The following is a 21,107-nucleotide window of genomic DNA, read 5'->3' as shown; positions in this document are numbered from 1 at the left end:
CCAAAAAATGTATGTGGTTTCGAATCCCAGTCGATCCGAATTATTTAACTTTCGAATAAGAAATGAAAAGATTAAATCTATTACAATTAATCAATACGAAAAAAAATCTTTCTGAAAACTTCAAAAAAATTTCCCTTCTGAAACGATACTGAATACACAATTTCTAATATTAGACACAATGTTTTTTTGAACATTTTTTTAAACGTTAATTCGATTAACTAGATCTTAAAAGTTCGGAATGATCTACAACAAAATCGTAAATAACATTAAAAAATCTATTGAAAATACCTCAACTACATCAATTTCGTATCATATCTAACCAAGTGTAGACTATCATTTACTACGACTAAACTATAAACCCCTCGAGGTATAGATTCCTCGCTGAATATATTGGCATACTGAATCACTCAGATTTTTAGGCTAGAGAGGACCCATCTAATTTCGTATCATTTGCATGCTAAGAGCTTTTTAAGCACATACAACCGAGATTCAAACTTTATGGGCACACATAATAACCAATTCTCCAAAGCTAGACTGCTATATAAAAATCGAAATCCTGAATTTGAATCCTGAATGACTTAGAAATATAGTGAACATAATTTTCTCGCGCTAAATATTTGGGTTTTTTGGTTAATTATTGTTTTGGCGGGGTCGAGAAGGACAAGTTTCGAAAAATAAACCATATGTACAAATTTGTATTTGTTGTGGAAATTACATTTTTAAAATGAAACTCACGTGAAGGATTACTTTCCATGATCAGTTTTGTCACTTCATCAGATCTATGTATTAAGACGTGTCCCCAAAACGGACCCCAATCTACTGCCCCACGTTTTGCTCCAACCCCTTTATATCAATGTAGCCCGTATGCCTATCTGAAAATGTACACGAACTTTCTTATCGAACTAGATCAAATATCGATCCACTGTCGTAATTTTCTATCTTATCTGCCGGAATTGAAGACAGTTTGAAATTGTCTGGTCACATGAGATAGACAGTGTACTTAATTACAGGTAGGAAAATGGAGGAAGCAGAGGATACGGTCAGTGGTCTAAAACGCATACCGGTGCAATCGAGATTCCTACAGAGAAGATCCAGCGCCCCAGTTCTGGACGTCGGGAGAACAGACCGGGCCCCATTACTTAAGAGGCAACTGAGCGATGCGTCAAGCATTACCAATGTTACCGCTGAAACACTAGGTTTAAAACCGTATAAACGCAGATTGTAAGTAAAAAGTGTAAACAGGCTAGTTCTGTTAAATCCAAGTTGAAATCTATGGTGGCTGAAGGGCCATACGTGAAAAAACACGAATATGCAAATGAGGGCGACATAACGACAAAACTAAGATAACGCGACAATTCATTTTTGGTTTTGTCACCCGTTTTATTAGCTTTTCAATAATTAGTCCAATTGATAACGTAATAAAGACTGATGTTTTAATTGTTTTGTCGCATTATTTTAGTTTTGTCGTAATGTCGCCCTCATTTGCATATTCGTGTTTTATTTGAATATTTTTAGTTATGTGTTATTCTTGATGGGGTGGTTTTTGGGATTGCTCGGAGCTATGTGGTCGACATGGGCAGCGATAGCTCATTCCACTAGTGTGGTATTTGGCATATCCGATGGTGAAGTGGCCTTTCTCGCAAACTGGGGTCCTATTGGTTTTATTACATTTATAGTACCATTCACTTATGCATTAGAACAAAGAGGTAAGGCAGAAACTTTTATATTCTATGTTAAAACGCACTACGTACTGATTGACAGATATCAAGGAATCTATGAATCAACCCTAATTCACAGAAGCCTGACCCCCATCCAAAACTCATAGTATGCTTATTGGATTTGGTGTAGCCTCCTTGGAAATTTTGTCTATAAAACATAAAGTTTTCAAAGTTGGTTTGAATGTTTGTGAATCTTTCTTGACGAAGGGCATTTTGATTTTGTTATCGCAGTTATAGCTTGTTTAGATTTTCGTCACTGATATCTCATATACCTCTTAGAATTAGACTGACGTTAGTTTTTTGCGATGTATTTCATTGTCGTTCAGGATTGAGGTTTGTTTGCGTATTAGCCACTGGTCTATTAGCCGTAGGGGGCGCTGTTAGACTACTCATTCTCGTTGTTGACCCTTCATATCGGCGCTGGTAAGTTATCCCCAAATTCCAATGATTGGTGACACTGATCAGGGAGGGGCGCACGAAAGCGCTGTTAGTGTCAATTTTTGAATTTTTAGGTTCATTCATACAGGACAATTCCTAGTGGGGTCAACCGCGAGTCTAACCCAATTAGCACCACCTATATTTTCGTCTATTTGGTTTCCGCCGAATCAGCGAACTACAGCTACAGTTGTTTCAGCCGTATCAAATACACTCGGAGCTGGATTACAGGCAATAATAGGTACGCTAATTAACAAATCCGTCCCCTACGCTTTGGGTCGTTTCTAGACTCATTAACTTGAAACCAGGGAGCTGACTCAATTTATCAATTCAGTACCAATAATATTGGGTACATGCTGGCGTAACCCGCTATATGTTTTGTTATTGTTCATTAGGTCCTTTCATCGTTGCGGATCAACCGAACATTACCACAAACACGAGGTTAGTTTATTTGCAACTTGTTGAAGGACATTCTTCTCTGAAATGAAATGTCATTAACAAACAATCAATACATGTATCATAACGGCGTTCTAGATAAAAAGTCCAATATTTCAGTAATTGGAGCAATGAAACAGGTAGGTACGAATTCGAAATTTTAGAAACATATGGGCCTATACTCAGAGCATGAAACTCGATCAGAATAAATACCTTTCAGATACGGTCATGAAAAATGAATTCAACGATATCGTTGAGCAACTAATAATTCGTAAGTATATATATTGAATGTGTAAAAAGACTCGGATAAAACTTTTCAAAATTAATCCCTGTCATCTAGTCATCGAGACTAAGGTAACTGGTTCATTGTCCTTAGATAAGTTGAAAAATAATTGATACAGTCTGATACTATCCCAGGTACATTTTATACATGTACAAAAATCTATGTTTTTTTTCTTATTTTTACATAACATTCTAGACGCAGCAATTGCAGGGATGCTGTTTTTAACGATAGTTGCATATTTTCCTGCCAGGCCCCCTACACCTCCCAGTATATCCGCTTCAATGAATAAAACAACAGCTAAAGAAGGATTCAAACAACTTCTCAGGTAAAAGACAATTCCATTCAATAGACCTTAATCGTTAAGTTTTTGAAATTAACAAAAGGGTATTCAACTTTTGTCGGAATGGACGTATATATATGTATATATGTATGTACATTTCAGCCATAAAGATTACTGGATATTTTTAGTGGCAACTCGGATCCCACTTGGTGCTTACTTAGGATGGTATACCATGTTAGAAATTAATCTTAAGCCATTGGGTTTTACGCAGGTGAATTTTTACTTCTTTAAGAAAAACCGCCGCGTATTAATTGACAGGGGATGGAATCCCTGGGCCCCTTCACAGAAAGACCTTTGACACACTAAAGAATTAAATCTAGAATTCAAGAATAACTCACATCCAATGGATTGAAGTAGATAAGATACTTGGAATCTGTTAAGATGACCGTAATTTGATATGTGTTGCCTATTCAACCATGGACCATATAAAACCGCCCATACTCCATGGTTTAAGGCTAAACAAAAATGATACCTTGTTTCTCCGCAGCGGCCGGGTCATTTTAGTAAAATATGATAAAATTTGCAAACAGTTCATTTCTATAGCGGCCGGGTCTGTTATGGTAAAATTGGTCACGATTTTAAAAAAAGTAATGTATAGGGTAGATAGGTGGCCGGCCGGGTCAACATTTAAGCTCAGCAGAGCGGAGAAACAAGGTATCATTTTTTTGACGCCTTATAAAACGTTACCATTATGAAACCTAAACAATGCTAACCATTCAGCGTCATTTTACAAACGACAGCCGTAAATCGATGTGCAAAACGTCACAGGTTTATGTGTACACAAACAAGCTATCTGGCAAAATATTATTGACATAGATGTAGAATGGCTTCCTGTGATTATATAATGACCTATATTTGAACGTCGAAATGTTATATTGCATTGAATATCATTAGAAGACGTATTGTAATAGTAAAGGATGTATGATTATATCAGAAGCGGCAGGCATAAATAGAAATGATAAGTAAATCGGATTATTCGGTTAAATGGCGGATGTATAAACGACGCGGAAGTCTGATATAAAAGTCAGACCCTGACGTGGGCATGCCGGTGGAATGACGAAGCTATCTACGATGTGTGTAGGGCAAGCGTGAATTTCATCAGCGGCTACAAGCGGTCAATATGAAAATGTGTAAACATATAATTTCAATATTCAAACGTTTTAGAAAATATGTTTGATATTAGGAGTATGCAAGTTTCGTGAGATTAGCAATTTATAATAGCATAGCTGTCATATACGGCTCCGTGTCCTCTGATGGCATGTGTATTAGGTGACAATTCAATTCAATTCTTTATTGATCCTTATTACATTGAAATTCCGGGATAAAATTCCCAAATTCAATAAATACAAATTTTAAAATAAATTAATACAACATACATGACACACGGGTAATTCATACAGAACAACATAAGCATGTTATTTTAAATGACAATGTCTACTTCAACCCACCCAGACTCAAGACTCTAGGATATCGAGTGACAGCCAAACCCGTGGCCCGGGCTGGCTGGCTAGGCCACACGATATGCTCGAAGTCATGATGAAGCAGACATCAGAAGAGCTCTTTCTTCATCCATGGAGGCAATGAAGTTGCAGACCAGCTTAGAGGCATAAGTAAATGAAGTCGGTCGCAAGTTCGCGATCAATTATTGAGAATTTTCAATAAAAAAATTTAAACCACTACTGGAGTCGAAGACCTGTATCATCTACCCAATCGCCAAATCTCATCATTCCCCAAATTTCTTAAAACTTCGATTTCAAATTTGCAATTCCACATTAGCTTAGCCCAGAAATTCTACATTTTTTCCCCAGGCGTCAAATAATTTTCTAAAATTAATTTTCTTGTTTAGCCTAACCAATCGCGAATTGTGACGTCAGTGGATTCTCGTCCGTCAGCGCAGTTGCATAGTGAAATCATTGCTAAATTACTACATGTACTCATATAATTAATAATGTATTTATCCGTTTCATCTCTTAGATATAAGATCATACATGAGATGGCATCATTTGATAGCGATAAAAGGGACGGGCGAATCTAGGATCCTTTGAAGGGGAGGAACTGAAAAAGGGCAGATTTAGCAATACGAGGGCTGCAAGAGATATGTTGGGGACATATGTTTAGATTTATCCCTTTCTGAAATTTTCTTTGCGAAAAAAGACTTTTCCAGCATTTTTGGGGGAACCTCCATAAATAATGATGATTGTTTTGTTCTGCTGTATTTGAGAAGTTACATAAGAATGATGAATCGACTAGAACGTTCCTCAGTCATTCTCGCTTGCCCGGGTTTTATTGCTGCCGGCCGATGCTTACGCCACAACACAAGTTCAACCTGCAGCTGCAAATCTTTTATTGGTCTATTACACTACCCAAAAATTTCTTGAGCAGACATACCAAAAAGTTTGATTTAGCGAATCAGCCGGTGACAAACAACCGCATCTGATTGGCTCATGAAAGTAGAATTTTTTGTAAGATATCCATGCAAGACAATTGCGGCCAGGGTTTTGTGTTGGGGTGAACCGGGGCGTGAACTCACCGGCGGGCGGCAATCAAACCCTGGCAAACGTCCGAGGATGGGTGAAACCATTATTTTAGGCTGGTTGCCGGTCTATTTCCGACCGGCACGCCATCTGGTGACATAATAGGTTTATCCTTGATGACGTGAGTTGATCCTTCACGTCATGACATTATACTTCACGTTATGAGTTGATCCTTCACGTTACAACATTATACTTCACGTTATGGGTTTTATCCTTCACGTTAGATTAAGGTTGATCCTTCACGTCATGACATTATCCTTCACGTTATGAGTTTTTCCTTCACGTTACTACATTATACTTCACGTTATGGGTTTATCCTTCACGTGATGACTTGAGAGTCTGTTTGGCGGGGATGGCCGCCCATAGGATTCGATCCCAATTTACACTTATTTTAGGGGTGCGGGCTGGACCCAGGGGCCCTAATTATCAAAACATCAGTTTTATCTATATATCTATAGATATAGCCTATAGATAAAACTGATATTGGACAGAGCTATTAGATTCTAAGCTCTGTCAATTATCTTGCAGAAAATACATAATCTGGAGGTTCACTCATCAGGGGATTGATTTCAAAATTGTCCTATAGTGAAGGGTCATGACCCAATTCCAAATCGATGGCACCGGGTACAGTACCTCGATTCCTGACGCCACCCTGGGATTCCTGATTTTGGCGGTAAATAGAGTGTGGCGGTAAATCGGGGTTTATGTCGAGTCACTCAAATACCTAACCTATTATCTGCTCAGTAGGCAACGATGTAAATTGATGTGATGAATTAAGAAAAAATCTGAAAAAAAACATCCTTTCACAATTAAAAACTTTTTAAACATCGGGCGGGCGCATCATTAGGAAAACATCGTAAGCAAGAATAAGGAATCATATCACATGGGACATTTACGGCTCATACTACGATATCAATCGCTGATCGATTAATAAATAGACATCGCTACTGTACGCCGCCTTTAACCCTCTACTCGCCACCACTTTTAAATTGAATGAAAATTATTTCCTGTGAGATCCCAGATGGTAAAGGGGTGGGTTTTTGATTCCTAATGTCAAAATTCACTTTTAGCCCATTTTTTGTATTGTTTTTGGTAATGTTGCTCATGAGCAACATTGATAGACAGTGGCCGACCTGTCACAAAAACTTTCATTCAGCAATGGTCAGCTCAGAATTGCATATTTTGATACCTTGGCCTAGACTGATGACTAGAAAGTTAAAATTCATCCATACACAGATTTTTCTTACCAATATTTATGAATAATAATGATTATTCGGCTCTCAACCCAGTAAAGATAAATGACCCAATTTGCGACTTTTTACTTCGTACTTTATTATCTGAGAGTGAAATACAGTAAAATAGCTTTTAGTACACCATAACAATAAACTCCATGTGATAGTGCTAGAACGATGACGGTCCATTGTTCAGGCTCGGGATGACCCAGGTTTTCCCTATCCGATTTGCTGCTTTCATTTCCTCTGATTACATCAAAATGTATCCTATTTGAATGTATTTTCACCGTATGCCGATCATTTAAAGCTATTTCATCCTAAATTACGAGTATTTGTATGTATTTTCTACTACTGGCCATCTGAAATGTTAGCTTATGAAAACTAGGGGTCCAGGGACACCATGCCCACTTGGGAAGTGGTTTCAAATTCTCAACAATCTAACAATTTCAAAACATAACGCCCCCTAGTGACCATACAAAAACCAATGACCTTGAAACCCACCACAATCATAGAACATGTCAGCGGCTATGATTTTGTAATTGATTGTGATAACAAAATATGCCTCGTTACCAATTTAATATGGAAACACTAAGTTATTCTACTATTCAACGCCCCCTGGTGACCATATGCAAAACTCAATGACCTTAAAACTCACCACAATCGTAGTACATGTCATGAAATACAACTTTGCAATTGATCATGTAACAAAATATGCCTAATGTCTATTTATTAATGAATGAGACCTGTTTTTCTGGGATATTTTGCTTACTTTTTGGGATACATACCTCATTTATGTCTTAACAGAATGCCAAAAGTCGCGGAGATCAACTGAATATCCGATATATTTCCAGTTCTGTACCGATTAGATGGATTGGCAAAAAGACTCCTTAAGTCCAGTTGAATGAGAGAGAAAATCCTCCATTTTGTGAAATTTCTTGAATTTTTACATTGTCACCATAGAACACATTATGGGCTACAACTTTCCAATTGAATATAGTAACACAATATGCTAAGACCTAAGCCTGTATCAATTTAATGTGGAAAAACTTTTTTCCAGCTACGAGTGAGTACTGATGACAAGATGGCCGCCAATTGCGTCTCAGGTATAAAACATCCCATTCCAAAGAATATCCATCACAAATTGCAATGAGAAATGGCAAACCAGTAGGAAGCTACAGGACCTAGAATTCTGGCCAAAATTGACATTTTTGGGCACTAAAAAGGTCATAGGACGGCCATCTTGAGTCAGATCGACCCAATTTTTCTTATATGCTGATGGGCCCTTGATAGATTCAAATATAGACGAAAGATCAGGAAGGTAATTGATCAAAGCGTCTTCAAAATTTCCCTCGAAAACTTCGAAAATGTGTAAAAAGTGCTGATTGTGGCGAACAACAATGGCTGCCAGTCGGCCATCTTGAATCTGACAGGGCCAGTTTTTGGACTGAAGATGTGTCTAGGGCACAGGGGTTTGGCGATGGGCTTGGATTTTATTTCCGGGTTGTTGATAATCTCGCGAGAATGGCGCTTAATATGAACTGCAAATAAATTCAAAATATCATAGAAATACCTTGTGTTTATATTGTTTATTTATCCGCTATTAAGTTCCGATAAACAATTGGTCGTTAAGAATCATTATCAGACGGTCGTCACGCTTTACTTTATAAAATCACAAGGGATGAAACGCAGTTCAATTCGTGCCAGCCAGAAAGTTGGGACAGTCACGTGACAGTCGCGCTTCTTATTTGAATGAATGCAAACCCGAAGCATCTAAGATGGAAACTATGATACGAAAAATATTTGAGAATAACTTACATTCAAATGCAATTTTTTTTTATGAATTATATATTTGATCATAATTTATTCTTTATAAGTTATTAATTTCATATGAATCATCATCTGACAATTGATATCAGTCTGTGAATATGTTAACTTTTCATGTTAAAGTTTTAAATGTGATGACATCATCAGAATGTCACGTGACTGTCCCAACTTTCTGGCTGGCACAACTCTGAAGGCGTTTCATCCCTTGTGATTTTATATAGTAGCGTGACGACCGTCTGATAATGATTCTTAACGACCAATTGTTTATCGAAACTTTATAGCGGATAAATAAACAATATAAACACAAGGTATTTCCGTGATATTTTGAATTTATTCGTAGTTCATATTTAGCGCCATTCTCGCGAGATTATCAACAACCCGGAAATAAAATCCAAGCCCATCGCCAAACCCCTGTGGTCTAGGGTAGATACATGTATAAACCAAATATCAAGACATTACCTTGAAGCGTCTTCAAAACCTCCCAAAATAACTGGACAAATCATGGAACAGCAATGTCCAAGCATCAACAACCTTCCTTGTTTAGTAGAGGAAAAGATAAATTCACTCCTTTGGGAGTTAAAGTTTGATCTGAAAGGTCTCAGGAACCAGTTGAACAATCTAAAGTTTTTAAGGTATTGGTATAGTAGAATTTCTAAATTCTTCAAATAGCAAATTACAGATATTAAACCTATGGTAGTGTGACCTCTATAGAAAATGTTACTCATTCAAAAATTATTTTTTTAATTTATGCTAATTAGGTGGGTTTTTATGCGCAATTAGAGGGGTTTACGAAAAACACTCTAAAAGATAAACCAATTGATATATCGCTATAATTCTTTCAGCATTTGGTTCATAACTAACATGGCTAGTGCTTGTGCCTCTATCTAGTGTTTACACAAGTTATATTTTTCAAAAAATTATTTCAAAGTTGAAACTACACAATTTTTCAGAAATTTTCTACCTAATTATATATTCATAGAGGTACCTAACCTACCATAACGTAGATATTAACTTTTCCAAGGCACATGCACTTATGGATAGATAACAAGTATTTCAAATTTCAAGGCTCTACCCCAAGTACTTTTTTCAAAATCATGTTTTCGGTAATGTGCGTCAGCCGTAAATGATGATTGCAAGAAAACACCAATTTTTTTAAATTTCTCAAGGAATTTGAATTAATTTATCTAAAATGCAACACTTTAGTAGGTTTACACCTATCAAATTGTTCATTTGAATGCTGGTTACCCTGCAGGAAGCTCCTGTGCCACCATATTGTGCAGAAGTTGCCAAAATCTTCATCCTGATGCTGAATTTATTGCATTCACCCTTGGTGGCTGGCTACTTTTAGCAGGGGGGTGGGCTGATTGGATTAGCCGTAAACTCTTTTTCTTTGAATGTTTCTAACTTTCCTCATTGATAGATAACAGTTTAAAGTTAATCATTTTACCACTAAAAAGCCCAATGAAGCATGTATTCACGAAACTAAAGCAAAATATGCTATGAATTTCTGTAAAAGTCAAAATTCTGGAAAATTTCATGATTTTCATTTCTTTCAAAAAATGATACCCAACGACCTTCAGAGCAATGTTTTGGGTTATAAAGTCTATTGTGAATCTATTGTAGATGGCAGCACTGTACGGGTATAAATAGTATCGGTTTAACACCTCTAAAAGTAACTTAGAACACGTTGCTAAGGGCCGTTGCTAAGGGCTTTGAGATTGGAGGGGTCTTGTTTGACCCCCAAAAACATGCCTTTGCCGTTATCTGACCACTCCAAAAATTTCGGAGGTCATTCTACCCACCTATAGTGTTCAATAACAGTGCTTTTTAAAAAACTGAGAAATTTAAGATTTTCCCTGAAATTCTAGTATACCAATACCTTAAATAGAAACTCACCTCCAGTCAGCAAAATAAAATCCTCGTAAATGGGGTTTATTTCCGAGCAGGAGCAGTGATACTTTTTAACACTATAACTCTAAATAGATACGTATATACTCTACGGACAGAAATCTATGGACAACATCAATTAATCCAATACTTCTAAGTATGTGGTGGTCGTGCTGACAAAAACATAGGATGTTTGAAAATAAATCAATAAAATCTAGAGTATTATTTTTACAAAAGGCAAAAAAATCCAAATTATTCAGCCAAACAATCTGAAAAAACTAGGAATAAATGTAGGAATTGTATGGTGGCTACGGAAGCCCCTAGGTGACATACGAGAAAATTTTTTCACAATTTCGACTTATTAAGTCGAATTTCGACATTATAAGTCGAATTTCGACTTAATAAGTCAAAATTCGACATAATAAGTCGAATTTCGTGTTAATTAAGTCGAATTTCGAGTTAATTAAGTCGAATTTCGAGTTTTGTTTTCATGTCGAATTTCGACTTATCGAAATTCGACATGAAAATAAAACTCGAAATTCGACTTATTAAGTCGAATTTCGACATAATAAGTCGAATTTCGTGTTAATTAAGTCGAATTTCGAGTTTTATTTTCATGTCGAATTTCGACTTATTAAGTCGAAATTCGACTTAATAAGTCGAAATTCGACATGAAAACCCCTCACAATTTTATCATGTTTAGGCAAACTTTTTACACTAGTTCTGAATAATCGTCTGAACAGTTTTTCCGATCAACTTGATCTCCTAGGGGTAAACCAAGCGGCCTTCCGAAAGAAATTTTCAACCGTAGATCATCTATTTGCCCTCAGAAGCCTGATCGACATATATCTAAGCAAAGGGCAAAGTTTTTATGCGTGTTTTGTGGATTATTCTAAAGCATTCGACAATGTATGGCGAGCAGCCCTATGGCGTAAATTACTTAATAACGGGATAGATGGCAAAATTATTAGAATTATTAGGAACATGTATTCTTTAGCCGAATCCTGTGTCAAAACAAAAAACGGGTTCTCGGCGAAATTCTCATGTGAATCAGGCGTTCGTCAAGGCGAGAACCTCTCCCCTTTCCTCTTTGCAATCTTCTTACAAGATCTTTAGAAATATTTGCAAGACCACGGTTTTCTAGGATTAGATAACTTACACTTACTATCTACCTCAGAGTTTGTGAGGGGGTTGGGTCATAAAATCAAAATGTTTCTACTCATGTATGCTGATGACACCATTATATTAGCGGATTCGAAAGAGCAACTACAATTAGGTCTCGATGCCATGTCTCAGTATTGTATTGATTTTAAACTATCAATAAATGTCAAGAAATGCAACATTATGGTACTTAGTCGCGGAAGAAAGAGAAACCCAGAACCATTATTTGAATTATGTAATCAGACAGTTGATACAGTGCCCGAATATTGTTACTTGGGTGTACTTTTTTCTTCAAACGGTAGTTTCAAAGCCCATATTAAGTGGGCGGCAAACAAAGGAAGGAAAGCGATGTTTTCTTTGTTACGGCAAGGTAGAAAACTAAGTTTGTCTGTCCCAACACTTATACACTTATTCAATTGTTTGGTCGTGCCAGTTATGACGTACGGGTGTGAAGTCTGGGGGTTTGAAGACTTAGATGAGATTGATGCAGTGCAAACCAAATTTTACAAATATCTATTAAAGATGAAAAATTCTACTCCATCAGTTATGGTATTAGGTGAAGTCGGTGAGCTCCCGGTGTCAGTGTCTATCCACTGTCGTATGGTTTGTTATTGGGCTAAAATGAAAAACGAAATTACGAAGAACAAATGGAATGTTATTTTTTTGACGCCTTATAAAACGTTACCATTATGAAACCTAAACAATGCTAACCATTCAGCGTCATTTTTATACAAACGACAGCCGTAAATCGATGTGCAAAACGTCACAGGTTTATGTGTACACAAACAAGCTATCTGGCAAAATATTATTGACATAGATGTAGAATGGCTTCCTGTGATTATATAATGACCTATATTTGAACGTCGAAATGTTATATTGCATTGAATATCATTAGAAGACGTATTGTAATAGTAAAGGATGTATGATTATATCAGAAGCGGCAGGCATAAATAGAAACGATAAGTAAATCGGATTATTCGGTTAAATGGCGGATGTATACACGATGCGGAAGTCTGATATAAAAGTCAGACCCTGACGTGGGCATGCCGGTGGAATGACGAAGCTATCTACGATGTGTGTAGGGCCGGCGTAAATTTCATCAGCGGCTACAAGCGGTTAATATGAAAATGTGTAAACATATAATTTCAATATTCAATCGTTTGTGAAAATATGTTTGATATTAGGAGTATGCAAGTTTCGTGAGATTAGCAATTTATAATAGCATAGCTGTCATATACGGCTCCGTGTCCTCTGATGGCATGTGTATTAGGTGACAATTCAATTCAATTCTTTATTGATCCTTATTACATTGAAATTCCGGGATAAAATTCCCAAATTCAATAAATACAAATTTTAAAATAAATTAATACAACATACAAGACACACGGGTAATTCATACAGAACAACATAAGCATGTTATTTTAAATGACAATGTCTACTTCAACCCACCCAGACTCAAGACTCTAGGAAATCGAGTGACAGCCAAACGCGTGGCCCGGGCCCGGGGACCGGGCCGGCTGGCTAGGCCACACGATATGCTCGAAGTCATAATGAAGCAGACATCAGAAGAGCTCTTTCTTCATCCATGGAGGCAATGAAGTTGCAGACCAGCTTAGAGGCATAAGTAAATGAAGTCGGTCGCAAGTTCGCGATCAATTATTGAGAATTTTCAATAAAAAAATTTAAACCACTACTTGAGTCGAAGACCTGTATCATCTACCCAATCGCCAAATCTCATCATTCCCCAAATTTCTTAAAACTTCGATTTCAAATTTGCAATTCCACATTAGCTTAGCCCAGAAATTCTACATTTTTTTCCCAGGCGACAAATAATTTTCTAAAATTAATTTTCTTGTTATATGATTTTAGCTGAACTTACTGAGAAAGGGTATTTACAATCACCGTGGTTTTTAAAAGTTAAAGGTATTATTTCTCAATGCAACCTCCTTCACGCGTTCAATCAACTAAACGTATCGGAAAGTTTTATTAAAAGAACTGTTCAAGGTGTCCTCAAAACTGCGTACATTAATTACTTTTGGAACGAACTGCATCATGATAAAAGGTGTTGCTTTTATAAACTTGCCAGCCGATCTAGCTCTTCCTATTTGTTTTATCAGAACATCAAATCTCTGTATGGATTCAATTAACTGTAGACTTTTTGATTTACCCGATTGCCTTCGTTCTTGCTCTTTATGTCATAATATCACTATCTTCGACGAGTATCATCTATTTGCAGAATGTTCAATTTTAGACGAGTATAGACAACTAGTTTGGAACGGCCCCATCTCTTTAAACTTATCTAAATTTGGAACCCTATTAAGTAGGTGTAACAACAAATCTAGAAGATTAGGAATTTTTTGTAAAACGATTGTGAAACTTATCAACCCTCGTCGTCATTTTAGGATCTTCAACAACTTCAACTTGTCAACTCTCAACTTGTTGTGTTCCCTTTTTCTCTGTCAAATTTTATTGATTATTCTATATTTTACGTTATGTTATACAATTGTAAATACTTCTTGATGTCCCTCTGTATACCTCTCGTTGAGGTGATGAGTGTAAATAAATTTCAATAAATTTCAATTTCAAGCGCTACGCCATCTATCGTGAGCAAAAACGGATTATTCCGTTTTTGCGCGTTAAAAGTTTGTTTTTGCGCGCGCGCAAAAACGAAAGTTTGTTTTTGCGCGCGCGCAAAAACGGATTATTTCGTTTTTGCGCGTTAAAAGTTTGCTTTTGAGCGGTAATATTTGTTTTTGCGCGGTCATATTTGTTTTTGCGCGTTTTCGTGGAGGACGAAAAAAAAAATTTACATGGCCCGAATCAGCCACCATGAGAATTGCCTTCGTCAATTGATAAACACCAAATTCCATGAATAATATCTGCAGCTTTTTGTTTTCAATAATAAACTAATGATGATTGAATGGTTTAATTACACTCTAGAGGAGAATTAAATATTGTAATTAACTTAATTATAATTAAAGTTAATTACGTTTTGTGAAACACCTAACTTGATTTAATCATGATAATTTAATCATGATTAGTGATTTAATCATAATCAAGGGCATCCTCGCTTGCCAGGGGTCCGGTATCACTCCCGAACTCGCTTCCACCAGCCCCCTGGCCTCACGAAGCGTGATATCATTACTGGAGCTGTTGCGCGTGACGTCATATATCGATTTGCGAAATACTTCCTTGTTCGGTAAAACGTTCGCTGATTGGTGAATTTAACGGGAAACCCAACAGAAGTCTACTGACGGTTTGTTACAAGCGCTGTGATTGGTACGACCTGATTCTGGTCGGCTAGTAACGACTCCAACGACTCGTGAGGTCAAGGGGTTCGGGGAACAGCTTTAGCGTAGTGGGTTCGAATCCCTTGACGGGTGAAGATGAATCAAGGGTTAATTATGCTTATGTGAAACCGGCCCCGATGTATAACACGGTATAAAAAAATACAAATTCAATAACACAATACTTGTTTAAATGAACAAACAGAAAATAACATAGTAACCGTATAGTGTCGCCATCTGCAAGTTGATATAGGTACTAAAGCAGTTGCTTGTGAGCAACATTGGCCTTAAAAGGTCTAATCTCATGAAAGCAGACAGTAGGTGGGCCGAAAATATGGTGTTGCTCGTGAGCAACGCGGGCTAGTAGAGGGCAACGCGGGCTAGTAGAGTTATTTTCTGTTGCGAAGGATCTTGATTCCTCCAGTTTTTCTTTTACCGTTTATTCGTTTCGGCGCTGTCGGTGCCAACTAATAAAATAGTTTTACTTACTGGAGGGCGAAGCTTGCAACACAGTGAGGTGTCCTCGGATCGATCGATAAGTGAGGTCATCAGTAAAGTTTTATGGTGGCGTATCGTAATACAATTAAAGATCGAGTTACTCGACTATTACGATGGCGGTAAATCGGGAAATATTGCAATACATTTGTATATGATTGTACTAGAGGGTGATAACGTTGACTCTGGCGATGCGAGGGGCGGTAAATCGGGGTTTTTCCTGTACGTTTTAGATAAGCTTACGTTAAATCGAGGTATGACTTTTTACCAAGCTCAGTTGACCTACCGGTAGCCTGCATCTTCCATTTACATGCATATAGATCAACCGTGGACCGCTCCATTTTTATCCTGACCCGAATCGTGAGCTGGTAAAAACATCTAACACCTGGGGCCGGTTGCTCAAAAGTTGGTTAGAGTTAACCAGTGGATAGTTGATATGGTGACAATTGAAATTTCATTGTTACTATGGTATTTAACGACCGGTTATCTTTAAACAACTTTTGAGCAACTGGCCCCAGAATTGCATACTACATTTAGTTGATAAGATAAAAACCCACTATTTACAAATTAAAAGAAATCTAAAATCGAGAATGTACTTATTGAAACAATCTAATTATAAGAACACGACGTTTCGATCCCACACTAGAGATCGTCGTCAGGTGATATAATTTATTTTAATTTGTAAATAGTGGGTTTTATTATCTTATCATCTGTTCACCATGTTTGAGTATGGTTATCGCACTACATGTAGTTGTTTTCCAACAGCATCGGGAAATAAATATTCCGGGATCATAATACCAGTACCCTAGATATCATGTTGTTCAGGAACGACTGGGGGATTGAAAGGGTTAAACTGTAAAAGATAAATTCCAAAAATGAGTGTTCCAATGACCTCTAAGTTTAGGCCTATCAGGGTTGGGCTTGTGGACGACGTTTTGTTGTGGTGTGGGTTTGTGCTCCACTCGTGTAGTTGTCGTTTTAACTCCTCCGAGGATTATAGTTAATCCGTTCTAGGGTGTTTGATCCGATTCGAGATATTCCACTGTCTCTAGAATAATACTAACGACTTCTCGTAGATATATGTTTCTTCCTTTATTGTAATACCAGCTTTTAATACAGTCCTCACTCCTGCATACCTTGCGGCCTCCTATCTTAAGCTTCCCTACCTATTTCTAGATTTTTTCTTTTTTTACTGTACTGAAACCCTCCCTTTTTATGCTGTTTCAATGCCACTCGCGACGTATACTTCCACATAGCTCGGTATCATAGCCCGTGACGTATCATCTCGTCATACTATCCCACCGAGCTATGTAACGGGTTTGACTTATGTTATACGTCACGAGTTCACTACTTGAACTTACCAGAGCTCAAGGCTGCCGCTATATCAAGCCACCCTACCGTACGTAGATACCCACGTTACTCTCACCTACGAGCAATTATGCAATTATCTAATTGCTCGTAGCTCTCACCTATCTTCTCTTCAATGTCTTACGCGCGACGACTGCCCTGAACTCTGGCTTCCCTCCCCGTTATGTAAACTACTAATTTATCACCCCAATAGTTTCACCGACACATCTCGTTTGATTATGTTCGTTTGACACGAGATCTCTTTATCAGTGATGGGTTCCAAAATGGTAGCGTTGTAGATAATATAAGATCGATCGATAATATACACATCCGATCTTGAGTCTTTTGCAGGCCAGTTTTCATAATCTGTGTCAAAATATGATAAATCATATGAATCGAGGTTTTTTCAACTGCCAGATCTATAATTTCAAGCAGGTTTGTAGGTTAATTTTCTCTCCATATTGTCTCTTTTAAAGAATGAAGTAGGGACAATGATGCTTGTAAATGTAGTGGTTGGCAATTTAGTTGGTATAATCATGGCCAGGTATGTATAGGCCTTTATTCACTCACTCGCAGCGGTATCAATTCGTTTACGAAAACTCTACTGTTTACATTGTATTCTTTATATTTTTAAGATTGACAGATCTTGTAAAAGGTCACATGAAAACGAAGATATCGGTTCTAAGTAGTTTAGGAACTGTTATAGTCCTGTTATTCACTCTTCAATCTACGAAAATCATGCCATATAATCACGGTAAATTAATGATTCAACCTTAGATTCAACAACCTCCAGGAGACACTTGCTCGAAAGTTTGGTAAACTGCGTGTACTTTGTTATTTTCAGTGACGATATTTGTATCAGTAACTCTGATTGGAATGTGTTATATAAGTTTAGCTCCACTATCTTTGGAAGTTACCTGCGAGTTAGCTTACCCAGTCACCGAAGGAATTGCTTTGCTCTGTCCTTTGATAGCTATGAATGTAATCACATTGATTTATTTATTTCTACCGGTTCTCGTGCCATCTACAGGTAATTACACCTGATCAGGACAGAACGCGAAGTACGTAGTGGATTGGGTACCAATCTCATATTGTACATGCTTTGAGAATACATGTAGTTCATTTCACCCACATGGATGTTAACTTTCTACAGTAAAATATGGAGTTTTAGAGGTACCTCAATTAACTACCGTACTTCTTGATCTTTCCCTCAGACGTTCATTATGAAATACATGTATACGAAGAGAATCCGCATTGTATTCTTATATCAGTTATTCCTGAAGATGACTACATATAGAATATTAGTCGAAAGTCGAATAACAACAACTCAAGGCAACATGTTCGGACTTTGTTTTCCGTTTTTATTGTGCGATTCTCTCTGTATTTCATATTGAACGTCTGAGGAAAAGATCGAGATCATACTGATACCTGGAAATGCCGTCTTATAAAAGCTAATCGTGCAAGTCGGATGTTTTGGGACTGGGCGATCTTCCGACTTTCAGAGTCGGATTCTCAAACTTTTGAAAAATACTTAGGCAACGCAATCCATGCAAAAATTGCTTGTTGCTCGTCAGTTTCATTTTCCACGTGCGTCAAAAAGGTCCGTCAGTAAAAAAATGAAAATAAAAACGCGCATCCCGCATGCAGATTTCTGTTTTTGTTTCTTTTTAAGAAGTAAAACACTGCCACACGTTCCCCAATAAACATTATTGTAGTTCTCTCCATTCATATTTCAGGAACAGAATGGACATTATGGATATTTTTTGGAACTTGTGTTATATCTCCGATATCTCTAATTCCGTTTAAAATGAGGTACTACAGACAAAGATTGGATTCTATGTCCCCTGACTTAATGGATAATGCTCCAACTAATCCTCGAATGTCATCTGACAATGAAACCAACAATTCTAGGAGTGTTTCATTTTACGACGAATAAGTACATGTACCAGTATAGTAGTAATACATACACATATCGACTAAATTTCTATTGATTTGTCGTTGTAATGTACATATCGTTTCAAAAATCAGAATAATTTAACAAACATTTTGAAATAAAGTTTTTATTTGACCAGCCACAATTTCACAGATCGACGCAATCAATGTACCATAGTTTGAATAAATAAAAAAAAGACCATCAATCTATCACTATTACCAGTAGCATGAGCACTTGATTTCACAAGCCATTTGTTGTTTGTTCATAAATCAAATGAGCTATAAAATGTAAAACACCCCTTTTATTCTACACCAATGACTAGTAATAATAATTGTTAATTTCAGTTATTATGTACAGTAGACAATGCATGGGTCAGATTGCTTGACATATCGTTTTCTATTTGTCTCAGATATCAAATTAAAAAAAGGAAAGAAAGGTAAAACAGAATTTCTCAGTTCAATAGCAGTGGCGGATCCCGGGGATGCGCGGAGGGCGCGCACACCCTTCTTTTTCAGCCGAGTTCTACTCAGAAACACCTAAATGCATCTAATTTGTCAAAATTTTCCTCTGGATACCCTCTTTAACAGGCTGTGATAATCTTGATTATAAAACAAAACAGCCGACGGTAATTCCCGCAATGCATTGTAGGGAAATTAATGTTTGTACTTAATGTCCATTTACTGGCACTTAACACCAGTTTTTCCCATCATCAAGTTACATGCATATAAAAGATCGGTGGTCCGAGGAAGTCGCAATATTCATTTTGAGCCAGGGTTAAAATTCGGTACCAGAATTTGGATCAAAATTGATAGAGGGGGTAAGGCCTTTGGTAGCTAGTAGAGTAGTGACCTAATCGTTGGTGGTAAACTCTTACAATCCGGTATTTGTGATAATATATGGTCGTGAAATCAAACTCAAGACAGGTTACTGACAGGGGCAAGGGTCTAAGAATTCTTAACATTTGAGGCATTTAGATACATTTCCAGGCCAAAAGTGAATATTTGGTATACAAATATAGCAAACAGCCGTCCATTGGACGGGTATTCAGCTACAATTAATTTTTGGTATAAAATGTTATCTGTATTTCAGTTATTCATTCTTAGGATTACACTGGCCAAAAACTTGCTTAGATTTGAAACTAGGGGTCCAGGGACACCATGCCCACTTGGTGAAATGGTTGACAATCGAACAATTTAATATTCAACATCCTGGTTAAAAAATACATAATCAATGAGCTTGAAATTCGGCACAATCATAGAGTATGTTACAAGCTAGATTTTGCAATTGTTTTTACAAAATATGCATAGCTACCAAAATGGAAATACCATGACGTTATTCAATGCCCCCTGGTGAACAAATACAATCCTTGGAACTCACCATAATCACAGAGCATGTCATGAGCAACAATTTTGCAATTGCTTGTGGTAACAAAATATGCCTAGGTACCAGTATATACAGAAATACCATGTTATTCTGTTATCCAATGCCCCGTGGTGAGTATATACAAAAACCAATGACTCTGTTACTCACCACAATCATGGAACCTGTCACGAGCTACAAATTTGCAATTGATTATTGTTACAAAATATGCATTATAGGTACTGATATAAAGAGAAAATTGTATATAATTCAAAATTCAACTCTTCTAGTGGGGAGTACAAAATACAGGGTAACCTCAATTCCATGTGAAGAGATATGTTCCATAACAATGGTGAAATTGATCATATATCAAGACTGTTGACATTTTCTTCAGAACGCTTTTATATACATGTTTAAGATCCCTTCCCAAAGTATACCATCATGGAAATCAGGCCAAAAATTAGTTTTTTGGTCACAGATGATCATACGCCTTAGAGGATACATATGGATATAAAACATCAAGGAAATTGGTCGTCAAGGCATCTTCAAACTTTGCCTTAAAAACCTAATGTGTAAAAAGTGTCGATTTGGGTGAACAACAAAGGCCACCAGTTGGCCATCTTGAATCTGATAGGGCCAGGTGTGCAAATGTGTCTAGGGTGGATACATGTGTACACGAAATATCAAGATTATCGAAGATGGACAAAAGACAGATGAAAAGTGAACACAATAGCCAGTTGGGACTGGAGCCCCAACTTAAAATCGGTTACCAAAAGTTCCGAAAAGACTGCAGCACTGTATGAGTGTATTCAACGCCCTGGCCAACGAAGGCAATGA

General features: G+C 37.1%; 1 protein-coding gene across 1 annotated transcript; it reads left to right on the top strand.

Moving 5' to 3' along the window:
• Positions 1–943: 943 nt before the first annotated feature.
• On the top strand, positions 944–19,343 carry LOC141905836 (solute carrier family 49 member 4 homolog). Its single transcript, XM_074794893.1, has 13 exons — positions 944–1,221; positions 1,516–1,706; positions 2,045–2,141; positions 2,231–2,394; positions 2,549–2,594; positions 2,709–2,728; positions 2,809–2,859; positions 3,067–3,196; positions 3,314–3,422; positions 17,455–17,522; positions 17,614–17,732; positions 17,823–18,008; positions 18,715–19,343. Exons 1-13 carry the CDS (start codon positions 1,019–1,021, stop codon positions 18,912–18,914), a joined length of 1,584 nt encoding a protein of 527 aa, XP_074650994.1. The 5' UTR covers positions 944–1,018; the 3' UTR covers positions 18,915–19,343.
• Positions 19,344–21,107: the final 1,764 nt, after the last annotated feature.

This window comes from Tubulanus polymorphus, chromosome 5 (genome assembly GCF_964204645.1).
Source record: "Tubulanus polymorphus chromosome 5, tnTubPoly1.2, whole genome shotgun sequence".
Classification (NCBI taxonomy): domain Eukaryota; kingdom Metazoa; phylum Nemertea; class Palaeonemertea; order Tubulaniformes; family Tubulanidae; genus Tubulanus; species Tubulanus polymorphus.
Note: the sequence above shows the minus strand (reverse complement) of the source record. Positions and strands in the feature narration are given on the sequence as shown.